At 51.0% G+C, this 17,509-nt stretch overlaps 1 protein-coding gene and 1 long non-coding RNA gene across 2 annotated transcripts; one reads left to right on the top strand and one right to left on the bottom strand.

Moving 5' to 3' along the window:
* Positions 1–1,807: 1,807 nt before the first annotated feature.
* Positions 1,808–8,020, top strand: LOC116666504. Its single transcript, XR_004323400.1, has 2 exons — positions 1,808–4,555; positions 7,811–8,020. It is a non-coding gene; the product is annotated as an uncharacterized LOC116666504 (long non-coding RNA).
* Positions 8,021–8,022: 2 nt separating this feature from the next.
* SCGB1A1 (secretoglobin family 1A member 1) lies at positions 8,023–10,942 on the bottom strand. Its single transcript, XM_006173191.3, has 3 exons — positions 10,736–10,942; positions 8,526–8,713; positions 8,023–8,170 (listed from the first exon to the last, which is right to left on the bottom strand). Exons 1-3 carry the CDS (start codon positions 10,788–10,790, stop codon positions 8,138–8,140), a joined length of 276 nt encoding a protein of 91 aa, XP_006173253.1. The 5' UTR covers positions 10,791–10,942; the 3' UTR covers positions 8,023–8,137.
* Between the last annotated feature and the right edge of the window lie 6,567 nt (positions 10,943–17,509).

Raw genomic sequence — 17,509 nt, 5'->3', positions numbered from 1 at the left:
GTTCCCAACACGTCAGTCATCACATTTCTTTAAGCACAGGATTTCTCACAGTTTCCAGGGGACAGTCTGAAATTCTTGTTGTCTACGGTGTTAGACATCAAAAGAGCCTTTTTTTTTGGCTACCTGGTTAATATTTAACATTGAGCAACATTGATAAAATGGCAAAATAATCAGGTCTTGAAATTTATTGATGGTGAAATGCAGACATGTCAGATGGATTGGTGGTTTCAAAGAATCCAGTTTCATCAGCTGATCTCATCTGGATAAGAAATGAGAAAGACAGAGATTGCAATAGGAAATAATGAGTTTCTAACTTTTTGGAATGTGGTGACTTGGGTTAGAATTTCCTACCCATGAAGCACCTGCCTTCCTCCAGTGGGTTGGCCAGAGAGTGGTGGCAGATCTTTGGGAGTCAGGGTTACCTCTCTGGGACTACTTGGCTATTGATGTGGTCCTGCCTGGATTATCCACTACAGGCTAGAAAGTCGGAGCCTGCTGTGTATGACGGATGGGATGCATGATGCGGATTCACATTTGAGTGATTTGTTTGCCTTTTGCTTACTTGGATTTTCTAAACTTTCTTCACTGAGTGGCAAAAGAACAAAAATTTGGATCGTGCCTCCATGGGGCTCACATTCTAGAGAGGGATGCAGATACCAGCAAATGCGCTGCAGTGACATAAGTGCATGACAGAGCCCAGATCAGGTGTGATGGGTGGTAGAGACAGCCCTGGTCCTAGGGCATGAGGGGCGGGGTGAGAAAGTCCAGGAGCTGAGTCTTGAAGGAGTCTTTAAGTTTGCCAGACTTAGCAGATGATAATACAAGCCGCCTGGTTAAATTTGAATTTTAGAGAAATAATGAATCAGATTTTTAGTATAGGTATGTCCCAAACATTGCCTAGCGTACGGAGGATGGAGCTTGGGTCTTCAGATGACTTTGGAAAGGCGAGGCACTTTAGTCTGCAGGGGTGGGAACAGCATGGGTTTGTTGCCTGTTTCAGAGATGAGTGTGTGTGCCTGTCGGTAATGCAGGGGAGTGTCACCTGAGGAAGGAGGCCTGCCTGCCAGGAAGATGGTCTGTTCTGGGCTGGTGGCATCAGGAGATTGGCCCTTTGCTCTCCCTTCTGCCACATCCCCCAGGGGCTGGCGGGAGACAGAAGAGAAGTGGGTCCTTGTTGTCCCTACTCAGCCCTGCGTAAGTCTGCCTTGTGGCTTTCTGGCTTCAGGACCTGCCTGAGGGACACAGTGAGAATGGTCTCATCTCCCAGAGAGGGCTGCACACTGACTGAGCCTCCAGACTGAGAGCTGTAACCAGAAGCACGCTGGTTGATTAATCAGAGGCTGGTGGACCAGACGGTACCCTCCGCTGCAAACCACGTCAGGAAGGTGAGCATAGACTTAGGACCCGTTGCTGGTCCTCCGTGGCTCTTTCTCCCTGCTCAGGAGCCCTGTGCCTCCCTCGCCCTGCTGACCATCCCCTCCTTGGCACAGAACGTTGGGTTAGAGCGCTCCACATCCAACATGACACTCACATTCTAGTCCTGCCCCCAGATGACTCTGTGGTCACCTTGGTGGGGTGTAGGGCGTGGCTGCATTCTTTTCTCCTAGTTGGAGACACTCTCTTGGTGCGTCCCCATAGCTACCTCACCCCATCCACTGTGCATTTACCTGTCTAACTTGGAGGGCGACCTATTCACAAGTCTTGTCCACTGTTGCACCTCCAGCGCAGGTGGGGGAAGCAGCAGGATTTGAAGCCAGAGCACCAGGCAGGACCAGGCTTCCAGGAGGACCTCCCGGACCAGGTGAGGAGCCTGGGCTTTATCCTGTAGGAGATGGTTAGCAGGGAAGGATTTTAAGCAAAAGCATGACATTGTTTGATTCCTGGCAACCCAGGGAAGAGTATTGTAGAAGAGGGCAAGACTGAGATCTTAGAGACCACTAAGAAGGCAGGGTAATTGTCTCCCAAAGACACCCATGACCTTTGCCAGAACCTGTGACTACGTTAGGTTACATGACAAAGGAAAATGAAGGCTGCAGATGGAATTAAGGTTGCTTATCAGCTGATGCGGAGGTGGGGAGATCATCCTGGATTCTGAGGTGGGCCCGGTGCAATCTTGAGGATCCTTATATATGCAAGAGGGAGGCAGAAGAGGAGGCCGGAGTCAGAGTAGAGGCTGCACGGGGGACTATGAAGATGGGAGAGGGGGCCACAAGCCAAGGAATGAGAGTGGCCTCTACAAACTACAAAAGCAGGAAAACAGATTCTCCCTTAGAGCCTCCAGAGGGAACACAGCCGTCCAACACTTTGATGTTTTAGTCCCGTGAAATCAATTTGGGCTTCCAGATATGGAAACTATTGTGAGTTTTTAAAAAGCCATTAAGTTTGTAGTCATTTGTTACAGCAGCTATGTGAAACTAGTTTAGAGGCCATTTGCAATAACCCAGGCCACAGAGGTTCAAGGCCTGGTACTCGGATAGGAATAGAGTGAAGGGGCCACATTCAAGGTCAGCTGAGGAGATGGACTCAGACTGATGGATGCATAAGGTCAGAGGTCAGGAGATCCTGTCTCCTGCCCCAGTGCCCTGAGACCTTGTCTTCATCTCTTCTCTCCTGGGGAGCCCCAGACCCACATCTCCATCCTGAACCAGGGCTGAGGGAGTAGCTACTTCTGTTACCAAGGCCTTAAGAGGGAATTCTAAAGGATGCTCTGTAACTACATGCCTCACAGTCTCACAGGATGTGTGGGTGCTGCAGGCACGTGACTTCGGATATTTTAGGACTTAACTAGACTTTTGTCAGAGGCTAGGAATCCATTCACTTGATGGGGGACACGTCTGAGTTCCAAATCCCTGGTTGATCCATTCTGACGCTGGCAACCATGCGTGCTGAACAGAATCTATTTCCAGATTTACTTATTTTTTGCATGTACTATAGTTTTATAATTTTAGTTTGCTCATGGAAATATATTGGGTGGCTAACTCCTAATGATTCATGGTCACATTGTCCCCCTACCCGGTGCCGGTTGCTGAGTTCTGTAAGTGCTTGGGAGGAACCTTCCCTAATTACAAGTTTCAGAATGCATTGTTTGTGTGGCCGCATCAGCTCAATCAAGGTTTTATCAACTCTCTGAAGCCATTCTGAGCAGTAATCAGCCTACGGTGAAGGACGACCCACATATCCCCTGGCATTTGCAAACAGCACGTTTGCATTGGCCATAAACTAGACATAATTTTATCCACATCATCTTGATAAAGTGGATAAGGGCTGGTTTTGCTTCCTCTTCCTGCCTCGTGAGTCATTTATAGATTTTTTCTGCCAGGCTAACCTCCACTGGTCCCCAGGTCGAGGGTGTAAAACTGCATCTTTCCTACTGATAATCTGTTTAGGCTACACCTTGACATAGTGAGGGCAAGACCTCAGATTTTGCCACAGGATGGCAATGTCTGAAAATGCCGACTCCTTAGCTTTCTTCGAGAGCAAATAAATGTTCATTTGGTTGCAAGGTGTGGGAGTCATATATATTTCAGAGAAAGGGTTTGCCCAGACTCACAGTCTAGTTGACAATGATATCAAGAAACATAGTCCTCCCCCCGGGCTCCTCAGAGGTGTGAATGCTTAAGAGTCACAGAGTGCTAAAAATAATACTTCTTGTTTTTAATTTTTTTTTGCTCTATTGAGATACATATAAAGATTTTTTTCAAACTTTACAAAAGTGAACAGTTTGTGTGTCACATTTCTCAAATGCAGGCAGCTTATATCCAACCTGGGCTTCCTTGTGTTTTAGAGTTTGGCATATTCGCAGTCAAAACGGCGGATTGTATAATTATATATTTATAGCGTCTAGGGCCGGACAAACTTTTTCTCCTCCTCCTCCTTCAAATGTAAAAATCATTCTTAGCTTGGGGTCTGTTCAAAAGTAAGCCACGGTTTTGAAATTTACTACCGTATTTTATTTCAATTTAATTAAATTTTTTTTTTGGCAAGATAGAAATGTATTTCTTCCACTGTATAACAGTCCATAAGCGGGTTGTCCGGGACTGAAATGTCTCTGCTCTACAGGGCCTCCATTATAGGATTAAAAAAAAAAAAAAGCAGCCATGGCCTGAGTGTGGCCTGCCAGCCAGCGTTTGGGGATTCGGGCTGTAATGTACGCTTAAGCAAATGCAGACGGAAAAGAACCCAGTGAACATCCCCTTCATTGCTCTAATTTCCCTTCTGCTTTCTGGCACCGGGCGTCACCCTGAGATGTGCTCTTTCTGGGGCTGTGATCAGTTCATCTCGCATTGGTTCTGCTCCTTTAACACCCAGCTTACACTTCTGTGTGCTGACAGTTCACATTCTGTGGATCACCTACATCTGCAGCTCCCTAGGTGTGAGACTCGCTGCTGCCATATAATTGGACTTCCTTTTATCCCCCAGATACCGGTTGTATCTGCCCTGGGTAAACATTTCCCCAGCTGTGAATAGATAATTAAAATTCTGAACCTTGTATGGCCTTGGATCCTTATCTGTTTCAACAATACTTACCTCGGTGGATGGCTCATGGGAGGCAAAGGTATGTGAGTTAATGATGTCCTGGGTGCAGAGGAACCCCGGGGCCTCCGCAGCGAGGGGGTGGGACCAAGACCCCACCCTCTGCCAAGAATCTCTTCTGGAATTGCAAATCCCCCGACCTGCTCTGCAATTTTTACAATCACAGGCCCTCCTTTGGGGCAGACAACGAAGGGAGGGGTGCGCTGGTTTACAGTTTGTGTGCCTGGGTGTGGGTGTGCGTGTGCGTGTGTGCACACGTATGTCTTCTGAGGAAGAGTGGACACTTCTCATCAGTGTCACTTTAGTTATTGGCTCAGAAGATGCCGCACCTGGAATCCTACTCTCCGTAGGGCAGGGTTTGGGGCCTGGGCTCTGGAATCTGGATTGCGTGAGGAATAAAGGAGAAATTGCAAAAGAGCCTTCCAGGGAGTAAGCATTCGATAAAGGTAATTATCAGGTTATGGTTTCTGCTTCCAGACTTTAAAAAAGGGGTAGATGGAAGTCAAAGGTCAGCTCCACCAGCGCCCCTTGGTCCTCTCCACCTTCAGGAGCATCTCAGGTCCTAGATTCTGTTGGACTGGCCCTTGGAATTGTCTGGGAGTGGAATTATTACTAATTCCAAAAGTGCTGACCCATCACTGGCAGGGTTCAGTGGGCAGTGACATTGTTCGTGTGACTGCCCTTGTTTTTCCTCAGAATTGTGATTTAAAAAAACCCTCAAAAATCAAATTAAAGTAGTCACTGTTGATAAAAGATGTCTAGAAAGGAACTGTGTTTCATCGTCCTCCCCAGAGAGAGCCGGGCTGTGGAGAGCAGCAGGGCTCCGAGGCCAAGGCCCGGCCAGCGCGTCCGCTCCAGGACACCATGGTCGACACTGCCCCCTAGTGGCCGCGGCGGCACCGGCCGCTGAGGGCAGAGAAGGCGTGTCCCCTTGGGACCACATTTCTTCTGGGAAAAAACTGGACGGAAGAGTTTTCTCTTTCCAGCCGCCTCCTTCCATGCCCTAGGCGGATGCCTCTCCATTCCCGCTTCCCCTGTGCACGCCCTTCACTTTCATTCAATTGCTGGGGACGGTGTGGCCCAGTCAGGGACGATCACCACGGGACAAGGGGTGTTTTGTTTTGGGGGTATTTATGTTCACATGGGGTGTATCTTTAGGAAGAGTTTTAGTCTTTGCACCTTTTGCTCTAGGGCGAAGTTTTACACCAGTCATCAATACTTTTTGAGCAGCTGATGTGTTTGGCCTGTGCAAAGGCCCTGAGGCGGGTAGGGGCTTGGCTCAAGCCTGAAGGCTGGAGGGGTGGGGTGAGGGGAGGGTGTGGGAGATGAGAGCCAATGCGAGAGTTCAGCGTTTGGAGTTTATAAGAAGGGTGCTGAGGAGCTTGGAAGGGTGTTACTTGGTTGGAGTTGGGGGAGTGGCAGTGGAAGGGGGCTTTTGTTTGATAAAAACGACTTTGGCCCTAGTGTGGAGAGTGGACTGCAGGGAGGCTAGAGTGTGAGCTGGGAGCCAGTTAGGAGACCCTTCCCCCACTCCACCCCCTGCCGGCTTGCGCAGGTGAGGGATGGGTGGTGTGGCCCAAGGTGGACCTGCGACTCAGAGGCAGTTCCCGGTGGTGCTTTGGAGGTAGACTTGTTTGGATGGAGTGTGGATGCTGGAGGGGGAAGGGTCAGGGATGCTTCCTGGGCTTTGCCAGAGCCGCAGGAGGATAGAGCTAGAATTTACTGAGATTAGAAACAGACTAGGGAGGGGGAGTCAGACTTCTGTTGGACGAGAGGACTCTGAGATGTTGGGTGGATGGTAGGATATACAGGAGCAGATCTGGGCTCTTTTGGTGGCAGGTAATAGAAACTCAGAGGAAAGGTTCTTTAGCAGGTTCCGAATTTTCTCCTGGGGTCCAAGGGCAGGGCTCAGTGTGGCCTCAAGAAGGGCAGGGGTGCGGGGAGAAGCCCAGCAGCCTCCCACGGTCTTCTCTGAGCATCTGCCTCTTCTTCCTTCTGTCTGCACCCTGCCTGCAGTGCTCTGTCTGCCTCCCCCAGTCTCCTCTTATCCTTCCCGTCTCTGCACACACCCTGAGCCAGGGACTCCCGAGCTGGCCTGGCCATGCTGCTTTTGCTCACCTTACTCCCTGTGTTTCTTTTATGCTTTTATCACAGTTTTATCTATCTGTTTGTTTCCTGGTTTATTTAGGAGGAGCTTTCCCCACTAGGCTGCCAGCTCCCCGGGAGCAGAGGCCACTGTTTGGTTCCCTCTGCTTTACTTGGGCCCCAGGGCAGTTCTGGCCAGAGCAAGCGCTTCATGCATTTTTGTTGTGTTATGAAATCTGCTCTCGGGTTCCCCGCAGCACCCAGCTCCACTATGAACACGTCAGATGTGCCAGTAAATACCTAGGGATTAATCTCATGCCTGAAGACTTTTGCACCCAAGAAAAAATAGGGTGGCTGATTATCTTTTTGGGTGAAGGTTGGCTGGACAGGGACTCAGGGAATGGCGGGGGGCAGGGGCAAATCAGAGAGGGACGTTGGGGTCAGTTAGAATAAGAACATCACGGCCAGTGGACGGTAGTAACCAGGTGCTGGCCTGTCTGGTCCTGACCCCCCCCCCCCCCCGGCCTCTTCTGGGCAGAGATGTCCTTAAAGTAAGGCCGACGGGAGCAGACAGTCTGACTGGTAGGCTTCTGCAATTTCAGCCTGGAAATAGGGTGGCCTAACAATGACAACAAATAAAGGATTTAGAGAATGCATAAGCTGAGGGTTTTTGCACTAAGAAATAGTTCGATCAATCATTTCATGCAGCAAACATGAAATGACTGAAAAACAACTTCCTTTCCCTGGGGGCGCCCCTCAGGGTCTGTCGCTCCTCAAAGTCATCCCCAGGGACCCTGATCCCTGTTCCTCCCCCCAGCGTTTGTTTCCTAAAATTCTTACAGGAATCTGATCCTTCCATAGGTGGAGGCCATGGTCATGTGCTGGGTGTGATTTTTCAGGACCGTTGCAGGCCCTCCCAGCCTCTAATAGATCCGTACTGTTCTGTCAAAATGCTTGAAGCATCTACCATTTATCTTTGGGAGATGGAACTCTCTGGAAATCTTCATCTTTGTTTGCAGGCATGTCTGGCTAGCATAATCACGTTAAATATTTCTTTTTCTACCCAGGAGCAGGATCCCAAAGGTCTGGAAGAAACAGAATACTTCATTTCATCACTAAATGGGTGGGGATTGTGGGGCCAGCCTGAGGTCAGCTGCCACACCGTCTAACCTCCCCCACCTTTCCCCCCTAGGTCAAGTTTGAGCAAGGCCCTGGGAGTATTTCCAGGCCGGCTCTCTGCCTATGGAAGGGTGTACGTGCTGGAAGCCGGTCTGGCCACCTGTGGACCGGAAGTGAGATGTGTTTCCGTGGCTACTGCCTTTCTTTTTGTTCTAACCTTCCCCTAGATGTGGTGCATCTTCTCAAAACAGCCGTTGAATAAAAAATGAGGCGGGGACACAAAGATGAGATACTGGTACTTTATTGATGGGAACCAGGTGGGGCTGGTGGAGGTGGAGTGAAGTAAGTGTCCGCGGAGTGGCAGGGGCCTCAGAGGGTGGAGGTCTTCAGCTTCTAAATCCTAAGCACACTGTGGGCTTTTTATTATTTTGTCCTAAAACAAACAAACAGAAAACCCAATACAATAGTGAGTGAACGTCACAGCTAGACCAAGAAACTTTAATGTCAGCCAAGAGTTGCAGTAGGTTGGGTAGGAGCTAAGCTTGGATCATTTCTCAGAAGCATCTTTAAAAAAGGTAAGATGCAGAAATAAATCTATGAGAAGACTATTACCAAAAAAAAAAAAAAAAAAAGAAGAAGAAGAAGAAGAAGAAAAAAGGTAAGATGGCTGTGTCTGCTTCTCCCAGGGGACATGGACACTGCACCCACTCCCCAAAGTGGGCTGATGCTGCAGCTACGGGACCTGGGGAATCCACTGCTGGGCAGTGGGCGCGGAGGGTGCTGGGTACCATGAACTTTAACATGCTGTCCTTGGCCTTCTGGGGCAGGGTGTCCACCAGCATCTTCGTCTGGATCCCCCAGTCTTTCTCGTCTTTGTCAGGGTTGAAAGGTTCAAGTGCAGCCTCATAACTGGAAAGTGTGCCCACGAAGAGGTTTTTAATGACCTCTAGAAGGCCTGAACAGACCTCTGTAGAAGCTGGAGCAAAGAAAAGAGAGCACACATGTAACCAGGCCCTTTTCTAAGCTGGCCAGCTCCCTACTTGGGTTTGGCCCAGATGCACACAGCCGGGCTTGTCAGCAGGCGACAGTGGCCCCTTCACAGATGGCGTCGAATGTGCGATCAGGTGGCGCTCCAAGCAGCTGGCTCTTTGGCGCTGTGGGGAAGCCTTCTGGGTTGCGGCCAGCCTGTTGTGGCTTGCCTGAGCCTCCCTGTACTTCCTGGGTTGGGGTGGGGCAGGTGCTGTTTGCGCTGATAATAGAAGCTGCTGATCTGATTTTCTGTGCAGTGTTGGGGCTGGGAAGAGGTCCACTGAGGGTTTTGGCTCCGACGGGAATTCTGCCTCTTACTGATGGTTAGATGGTCTGAGCCACTCATCAGTGGGGCCCGTGGTGAAGTCAGGCTCTGGCAGGAAGAGGCACTTGTACCAGCCAAGCACAAGCCTTCGTGCCTGGCCCGGAAGAGGCATCCACCGTGAGTGCTGGGCCCTGTGGGCTGGCCCGCAGACACACCTCTGTGTCTCTTCCTGGCCCCACTGTGATCTCTCCCTACAGAGCGCTCCCTGGGTCTTGCTCCCTTTTCTGGTCCCTTTCCCTTCGAATGAGGGGACAGTCATCATCCCCTAATCTCTGCTAGCCCCATCTTCTCCCTGAATTTCAAATCCCCATCCTTGAATTCTCTGCCTTTGTGCAAACTCAGCTTCCCTGCCTGGACTCCATGGCCCCAGCCGAAGTGGCCACCCCAAGTCAGACCCTCTCCAGAACTTAGATCCCTCCTTTGCAACTTACTCGGTCATCAGGCAAGTTACTTTATCTTTCTGGGGCTCAGTGTTCTCATCTGTAAAAGGGGGATAACATCCCTACTTTGTAGGGTTGTTTTCAGAATCAGAATACTTGAAAGGGGTTCAGCACAGTGGTTGGCACACTGTAAGTGCTAAATAAATGTTAGATCTCATCACTGGTGTTTCTATCTGTGCATACACAAACATGCAGACACATCCCAGACCCACCTCCTACCATGCATCCTTCCCGGCTTGCTGAACTGTCTCTCTCTGTACCTGGCACTGAGATCTTCTAATGATAGTACATTTCAGTCCAAATGATGTTATTTCCCCTTTAAAACAGACATCTCTGCACAGTTGTTCCCACCGCCTCTTGGTCTTGGTTTTCTAACTCCCCCGACACCCCCCAAGGTCATAAAACTTATCTCCATAGTTGTTAGGAAACTTTCACATTTGTTTAAAAATTGTTGTTTATTACAAGGAGTAGAAGAGGCTGATACAGAGTTAGAAACAGTTAGGTAACCCAGTTCCCAAAAGATCAGGGGGCTTCGAGAAGGGTGTGAGCCCCATCCGGCTTCCCCTCTTCCTTCTCTCATTCCTTTCCTCTTAGTGACAGCTGCAGCTCTTCAGAGGCTCCCAACCCTTTTTGCAGAGGATAAAAATGTTTAGAAATCTCCGCTCTGGGTTGGCAGTTTCCCAAGGGAAAGATCCCTTTCTAGAATATTCCTCTCTGCCCAGAATGGGAGACCCTTCCTTGGGTTGGGTTTCTTTTGAAGCCATAAGGCTCTGCAGCTCCTTCCAGCCCCTTTGGCTGCCAGAGTGGTGTGTTGACCCCAAACCTGGAGGCGGCACCCAGATCTCTTGGCATCTCGAGGTTGGTCCGAGACTGGGCTTTGAGGAGCTCATTACCACTGTTCTGCTGGTCTTGTAACCCCCGCATCTCTGTGGGCTTTCCTCCATCCCTACCCCTTCCAGTCTGTTCCATTCCCTGGGATTCTGAGGTTGCTGGGTATGGACGACGGGGTCCTTTTCAGTTTCCTCAGGGCTCTCCCTAAGTTCCCAAGATGGGCTTGGTCACCAGACCCAGCTTCCTGCCTGGGCGTCAGTGTTCCCGGGCTCTCCCAGAGGCTGGACAGAGGGCATGGACAGCCGCCCCCTGTCCTGAGCAGTGCTGGGTGCCAGAGAGAGCTCCATGGGGCAGAGGGGCCCGGGGCACTCACCAGGGCTGCAGAAGAGAGTCAGAATGACCAGGGCGAGGGTAACAGTGAGCTTCATGGTGGCGGGAGGTGGTGAGTGAGCTCTGGCCCTGTCTCTGGCCCCGAGGGTCCTGTGGGAGACCCACTCATCAGGGTGCCTTCTTATGCTCTCCTGGACAGGGGAGGGCAGTGTGTGGGCTCCTTTTCTGGAACCACACTATTTACTTGGGCATCAGCTCAGTGGGAAAAGTAAACATTCTCCTTTCTCAACCCACTGAAACTGAGCTTACACAATGTGCCGCTGGGGAGAGGGGACCCTAGAGTCTTGTGTGGAGGCAGCAAGAGTTCCTGAGTCAGTGTCTGGAGACCTGACCGCCAAGCTACTCTTTGAACTTGAGCTCCGGGCAGCCCAGATCGACAGAAGCAATTGTAGAGCCCACCTGGACCATTGCCCCAGGAGAAACTGAGGCCTGAGGCCCCACACCAGTGGCAGAAACAAGACTAGGACTCGGGATACCCCACTGGGCTCTGCTCCCAGGAAGTGTCTGGACCTAAAGCCTCAAGGGTCACATGGTCTCGAGCATCTTGTGGTCAGACTTGGGGGAGACCCTGGACTGAAGCACATGGGCAGACAGGACACTTCTCCAGGTGCCCAGGAGACACCCAAGCCCCAGGCTGGCCTGGAGGACCCACTGCTGCTGCTGGATCTGGAGTCTTGCCCTCCTGACAGCAAATCCACTGGCATTTCAGGCCTTATCGCACTTGACCTCAATGGCCTCGGCCCTCTTGCCGTTTCTTTCTTGAACTGTTCTCTCTCTTGCGCTCCCACAGGTCAGCGCTTCCCTGTTTATCTCCCTAGCCATCCTTCTTGTTCTTCAGATGTTGATTCTTCACTGACTGAGCTTACGTGTCGCTGATTCCAGGCTGTGGCCGTGGCCCCTTCTCGCCTGCTGGCACCATGTCAGTGGCCGCCTGCTTCCTTCCCCTATGCCTGTGCCTTAGAACCCAGGCCTGGCTGGGTCAAAGTCACCTCCTACACGGCCTCCCGCCTCCTGGCTCATCCTCCCCGGCCATCCTCAGAAAGCCCACCAGGTGATGGTTCTAAAACTTGGTGATTGCATCCTCCTCCTTCTTAAAACCCTTTTAAAGCTTCCTTTGTCAGATGGGATAAAATTCAAGGGCGATTTACAAGGCCTTTGTCCTCTGGCCTTTGCTTTCCATTTGAACCTCATTCCTCTCCTCCCCTGCATGGGAATTTAACCCTTTCCTAGTGTTTGCCTATTCAGGAACATTCCTTGTTTTTTTTCATGTCTTTTCACCTTTTGCACAAGCTGTGTTTCCTGCCTGGAACACACATCTGTCTTGTCTCCTCCAGATCCCATCTGCACTTCAAGATTCAATCAAATGTTCATTTATTCATTCATTCATTCAATAAGTGCTGAAGACCTACTGTGTGCCAGGCACTGTGCTAGGACTTGGGAGTTGGCATAGGTGCTGAGAGGCACTGTCTGGAGCCCCTTTGAGCACTTGCTGCCTGGCCGTGATGAGTGAGGTCGGCAGAGAGCTGCCACCTGCCAGTCCTCGGGGTTCTGCCCCAGCTGCAGGGAGCTGCCACGCTCAAGCTCACGCCCTCCCCGGGGCCCCTCGCACCTGGTGACCCAGCAAGGAGGGCCCTTCTGTGCCGTGTGGGACAACCCCAGCAGGCGGTCCTTACTGCACAGCTCCCTGCCCGCTTGACTGAGGCTTTGCCAGGCCCGTGTGGGCTCCAGGTCGGTTTTTCCGTCTGCCTCGCCCAGCTTCCGTCCCCTTCCGGTCACAGTTCCTGATCCCTAGTAATAATCGCACACCCCAGAGTCTGTCTCAGCATGTGCTGTCAAGACAGCATCAACCCACGGCGGGGATGCGGCGATGAACCAGGCAGGCCTAGGTCTGTGCAGCCGCGGAGCGTCACTCTGGTGCACAGACAGACAAGCAGACGATGAAACAAACAAGACATTCGCTGGTGTGCTAAGCACCAGTGGAGAACGAAGCTTGGCGTTCTGTTACAACAGGAGAGTGAGACCTACTTACTGGGGGTTTGGGGTGGTCCTCTCGAGTCACCTGCAAGGGGAGGAAGTCTGGCAGAGGGGACGCCCAGCACGGAGGCCCTCAGGTGGACAGGAGCAGGCTGTGCCTGGGAATGAGGACCGTGGACCAGACGTGCACGATCGGCGGGGCCAGGTTGCCAAGGGCCTCTCGCTAGGGTCTTTACGCTCAGAGTCCTGGGAAGCTCAGGAAGGGTTTCTTTTTTCAGTGCTTTTAAAAAAAATTGTATGAAAATACACACAACACAAAATCTACCATGGGGATCATTTTAAAGTGTTCTGTTCAGTGGTATTAAACACATTAACGTGGACGGCAACCATCACCACCGTCCATCCCTGTAACTCTTTATCTTGTAAAACAGAACCTTTATACCTACTAAATGACAGCTCTCCGCCCACCTCCTCCAGCCCCTGGTGGCCACCATTCTACTGTCTGTCTCTATGATTTTGACAAGTCTAAGTACCTCATAAAAGTGGAATCAGGCAGCATTTGTCTTTTTATGAACTGGCTTATTTCACTCAGTATAACATCTTCAGGGTTCATCCATGTAACATACTGTAGAATTTCTTTCCTCTTGAGGTGGAATCAGATCTGATTATATGTCTAGACCACAGTTTGCTTATCCATTCATCCATCGATGGGTACTTGGGTTGTGTCCACATTCTAGCTGTCGTGAAAGACGCTGCTATGAACAAGGGTGTACAGTCTGGAAGGTTTTACTTGAGAGTGACGGGGTCTGATTTCTCTTTTGATGAGACGTCGCTGACTCCTCTAAGGGGGAGGTGACAGAGCAGCTCAGCAGAAAGGATGGTGGGTTTGGACCAGCTGATGGCAGGGTGAGGGTCTGAGAGATACGTGGACAGGCTGGATGCTGGACAGAACGAGATGGGTAGGGGAGGGAGGCATCAGGGGGAGCCTGGCTGATTTCTGGCTGGCACAGCTGAGTGCACGGGGTGCTGTTTCATCACCTGGGGACTCGGGAGGAATAGGGTTGGGGATGGAATAGGGTTGGGGATAGAACAGAGTGGAGTCCTCCCCAACCTGCGTTCCCATCAGCGGTTGCTCTCCCTGAGAGCCTCTGTTACATGCCTGCTATCTGGAGTTTTAGCTTTGCAGTTCTTTACTTGTTCTACTCTCTTACATAATGGTTGCAAAACAGGAATTGTGGGGCATGAATCGATGAAGGAGGCCTTGGCATCGTGTGAGAGCTGGAGGCCCCGAGGTGACTTGACACGGTTAAGAGCACAGGTTCTCAAATAGCCACCCCACCATGGGAACTTGTGGAGTAAATGACTGTGTAGCCAAAAGATTAGGAGTGGAAGTCTTCTGAACGGACAATGAAATGATCTCCGAGGCAGACTGCAAAGGGGAAAAACAAACAAAACAAAACAAAAGAAAACAGAATAAAAGAGCAAAAGAACCTGTGTATGTAATTGCTTGTATGTGCAGAAAACATCTCTGGAAGTGGATGGTACTGGTTGTTTCCACAAAGTTGATGGAGGGGACACAGAGAAGGAGTCTTCACTGTAAGCACTTTGATCCCCTTTGAATTTGGAATTGTATAAAGATATTATGGATTCAGAAGAATTTTTTAAAAAGGAAGAACAGGTCTGACACTTGCTACAACTTGGGTGAAACTTGAGGATGTGAAAGACAAGTGCGGTGTGATTCCTCACAGATGAGGCGCCGAGGGTAGTCAGGTTCATGGAGACAGAAGGAAGAATGGTGGGTGCCAGGGGCTGGGGGGAGAGGAAGGGGGGCTATTTTTGTTCACTGGGGACCGTGTCTGAGTTTGGGATGATGGAAAGCTCCCGGAGGTGGATGGTGGTACTGGCTGCACAACACATGTGAATGTGCTTAATGCCAATGAAGTGTACACTAACAAGTGGTTAAGGTAGTAAATTTCATGTTATATGTGTTTTACCACAATTAAAAAAATAATAATAAAAAGGGAGAGAACAGGTTCTAGAATGAACCTGTCTGTGTGGAATCCCAGGTGCACCGCTCACCAGCTGGGCAAAAGTGCTTCCCCACTGTCTGCCTGGATTTCCTTGTCTGTAGGATGAGCGTAAGAGTATTATCTCTTGCCTCTGGCCATGAGGAGGAAATCGGTGTAATGCACGTTGAGTCGTGCCGGGCATGGAGAAAGCACTCCGTGAAGGTTGGCGAGTCCCACACCGTCCTGTCTCCACATGGACAGCTTCTGTTCAAGTCCACACACGTGTGACTCTGGGGGACGCAGAGGATCTCTGGTAAACCGGGCTGCTTTCACACTCAGATGGGGGTTTCCTGTGTCCCTGCTGGGCTGCTGCATCCATCATGTGTACCTGTGGGCTTAGCCAACTCCCACACTCCTGACCTGACTGCAGGGCATGGGTTGAGAAGCAAGGTCAGGTGAAGGAAGAATAATTCCGAGGTCCACCTGTAGGTGAGCCATGTAAGGAAGCTTAGAATATCCGAGAATGTTTTTTTAAAATTTGTTGTTGTTTTTGTTGAGGGGCAGGTAATTTGGTTTACTTTTATTTTTATTTTTTAAATGGAGGTACTGGGGATTGAACCCAGGACCTTGTGCACGCTAGGCATGCGCTCTACCACTGAGCTACACCCTCTCCCCCCCCCCCCTTTTTTTTGAAAATTCAGTTTATCTATTTAAGTACTACATTATTAGGTGCAGACATATTTAGAATATTTATAACTTTCTAGTGAATTTTACCTTTGTCATTATATACTAACCTTCCTTATCCCTCATGGTGCCTTTTCCTTCATTTTTTAAAGTATTGTTGGTTTATAATGTTGTGTTAATTTTTGGTGTACAACATAGTGATTCAGTTATACACATAAATATATATTCCTTTTCATATTCTTTTTCATTATAGGCTATTACAAGGTATTGAATATAGTTTCCTGTGCTCTATAGTAAGACCTTGTTGTTCATCTGCTTTATGTATAGTTAGTACCTGCGAATCCTGAACTCCCACTTTATCCCCTGGGAGTGTTTTTATATCCCTATCCTTCAGCCATAGAACAAGCGTGTCTCTGTGTCTCCTCCCCCAAACCGGCTGTCAGACAGGGAGGGTCTTCTGGACACATGGCCTGTCTACTCAGGGACACCGCCCAGGGGCTGTGCAGAGAATGGCCCTGTGAGTGTCATCAAGATGGTTCACAGGGTCAAGAACCTTAAAAATGCAGCCGTTGTGAAAGACCTTGGCCTGTTCCCTGCAGCGCAGTCTGTCCGCTGTTCTCCAGGGCTGTATTGTGGGGAGTCAGGCATGTCCTGTTCCTGCTCCCGCATCTCTCTCTGGATACTCCTCCCCTGGTTCCACGCGCGTCCCAGCCTTTGCCGGTCGTGGTGGGGAGATGCAGGCATTTCCCTCCTCTGCCAGGAGCCTGCAGAGCAGCCGTCTCTGCCTTGCCTCATGGGCAGTTGGCAAAAAGTGTCAGCTGAAGCTCCAAGCCCAGACCTCCTTAGACCCTAATAACTGATCTTCACACATCCTTAAACCGCCCTGAACCCTGCGAGTCCCAGGCCAGAACCTGCACCCTGCCATACTACATGGTGACGGCCGGAAGCCAATCTTTTCTGGCCACACGTGGGCAGTCGCCTGATCACTGTGCTGGAAGACAGGCCCTGGGCTATTAGCACCGTGGGCATGACAATGAGTTGGCACAGTTCCCGCCAGCGCCCCCAGCCAAAACCGTACCCCTTGTTGGCTGGGCCTGGACTTGGGCGAGCCCTGACTGGACTTGCCAGAGCTGCAGGGATGGAGCCTGGCCACAGCTGGGGAGCGGCCAGGGACCCTGCTCTCGGTCCGATCTTCTCTGGGCTCCAGCTTAGGGGGTGAGAGCACCTTGTGCCTGGCTCCAGCTGCACCCCGAGCCTGAGGAGGGGAGGGACCAGGGGCTCTGGAAGCCCTGCTTTTGGATCTGGACTTTCAGCATGTGTGTGCACACGTGGCTGCTGGGTTGGTGAGTTCCCCTGAGGGAGCCCGTCTAGGCCCCCATTTAAAGGGCCAGTATCCTTGGTGGGTAGGAGGGCCTGGGCCAGCAGCAGCCCCGAGCCCTTGCTGCAGTGACTGAGACCAAACGTTCATCCCCTGGGCTGGGAGCTTGGCATATCCTCTGAGCAGGAAGGTAGGGTGCAGCCTGGGCTGGGACTTGCAGTCAGCCAGATCCCAGAAAACAGGTTGGAGGCTGTGGGAGGGCCATTCTGATCCTTTCTCTGCAGAGGGGTTGGTGGTGGTGAATGTTGGGGCTGGGAGGTGGGGGTGGGAGGGTGTTGGGGTGGGTGGCGGGTGACAGTCCACCGTTCCGATCTCTGCAAGGATTTTGGTCATCTTCCCAGGACAAGTTGTCCCTCAGCCCACAGATGAAGGCAGTAGCCCCCCTGAGATGTTCACATGCGCTGTCTAGCGGCACCCTGTGGGGACACGTCACCCTCCTCCCAGTGGCAAGTTGTACCCAGGTACAAAGTGACCTGGCTTTTGCTGTTTCTGGAGTTTCAGGGAGGGGTGGGGGTGTGGCAGGCTTCATCCCACTAAGGATCTGTGCAATTTCTTGGCTCCCCAACCAGGTAGGGTTATGGAGCTGAAACTTGGGGGGCAGGAGGGTGGAACAGGGCTGGCAGCTGGGGATGTGCCCTCCCGAGGTGGTGGCACCTGGCAGAACCAGCAGGTTCTTTGCTCTGGGGGAAGCTCCCTCCAAGGGTCGGGGCAA

The sequence above is a fragment of the Camelus ferus genome, chromosome 10 (genome assembly GCF_009834535.1).
Source record: "Camelus ferus isolate YT-003-E chromosome 10, BCGSAC_Cfer_1.0, whole genome shotgun sequence".
Taxonomy (NCBI): Eukaryota; Metazoa; Chordata; class Mammalia; order Artiodactyla; family Camelidae; genus Camelus; species Camelus ferus.
The sequence above is the reverse complement of the archived record's forward strand: the minus strand, read 5'-3'. Positions and strand labels throughout refer to the sequence as shown.

Coding starts and splice junctions, on each gene's coding strand:
- SCGB1A1 (XM_006173191.3), bottom strand. CDS start 10,790: ATGAAGCTCACTGTTACCCTCGCCCTGGTCATTCTGACTCTCTTCTGC. Junction 8,714..10,735: donor GACTCTCTTCTGCAGCCCTG/GTGAGTGCCCCG, acceptor TCTTTGCTCCAG/CTTCTACAGAGGTCTGTTCA. Junction 8,171..8,525: donor ACAGCATGTTAAAGTTCATG/GTACCCAGCACC, acceptor TGTTTGTTTTAG/GACAAAATAATAAAAAGCCC.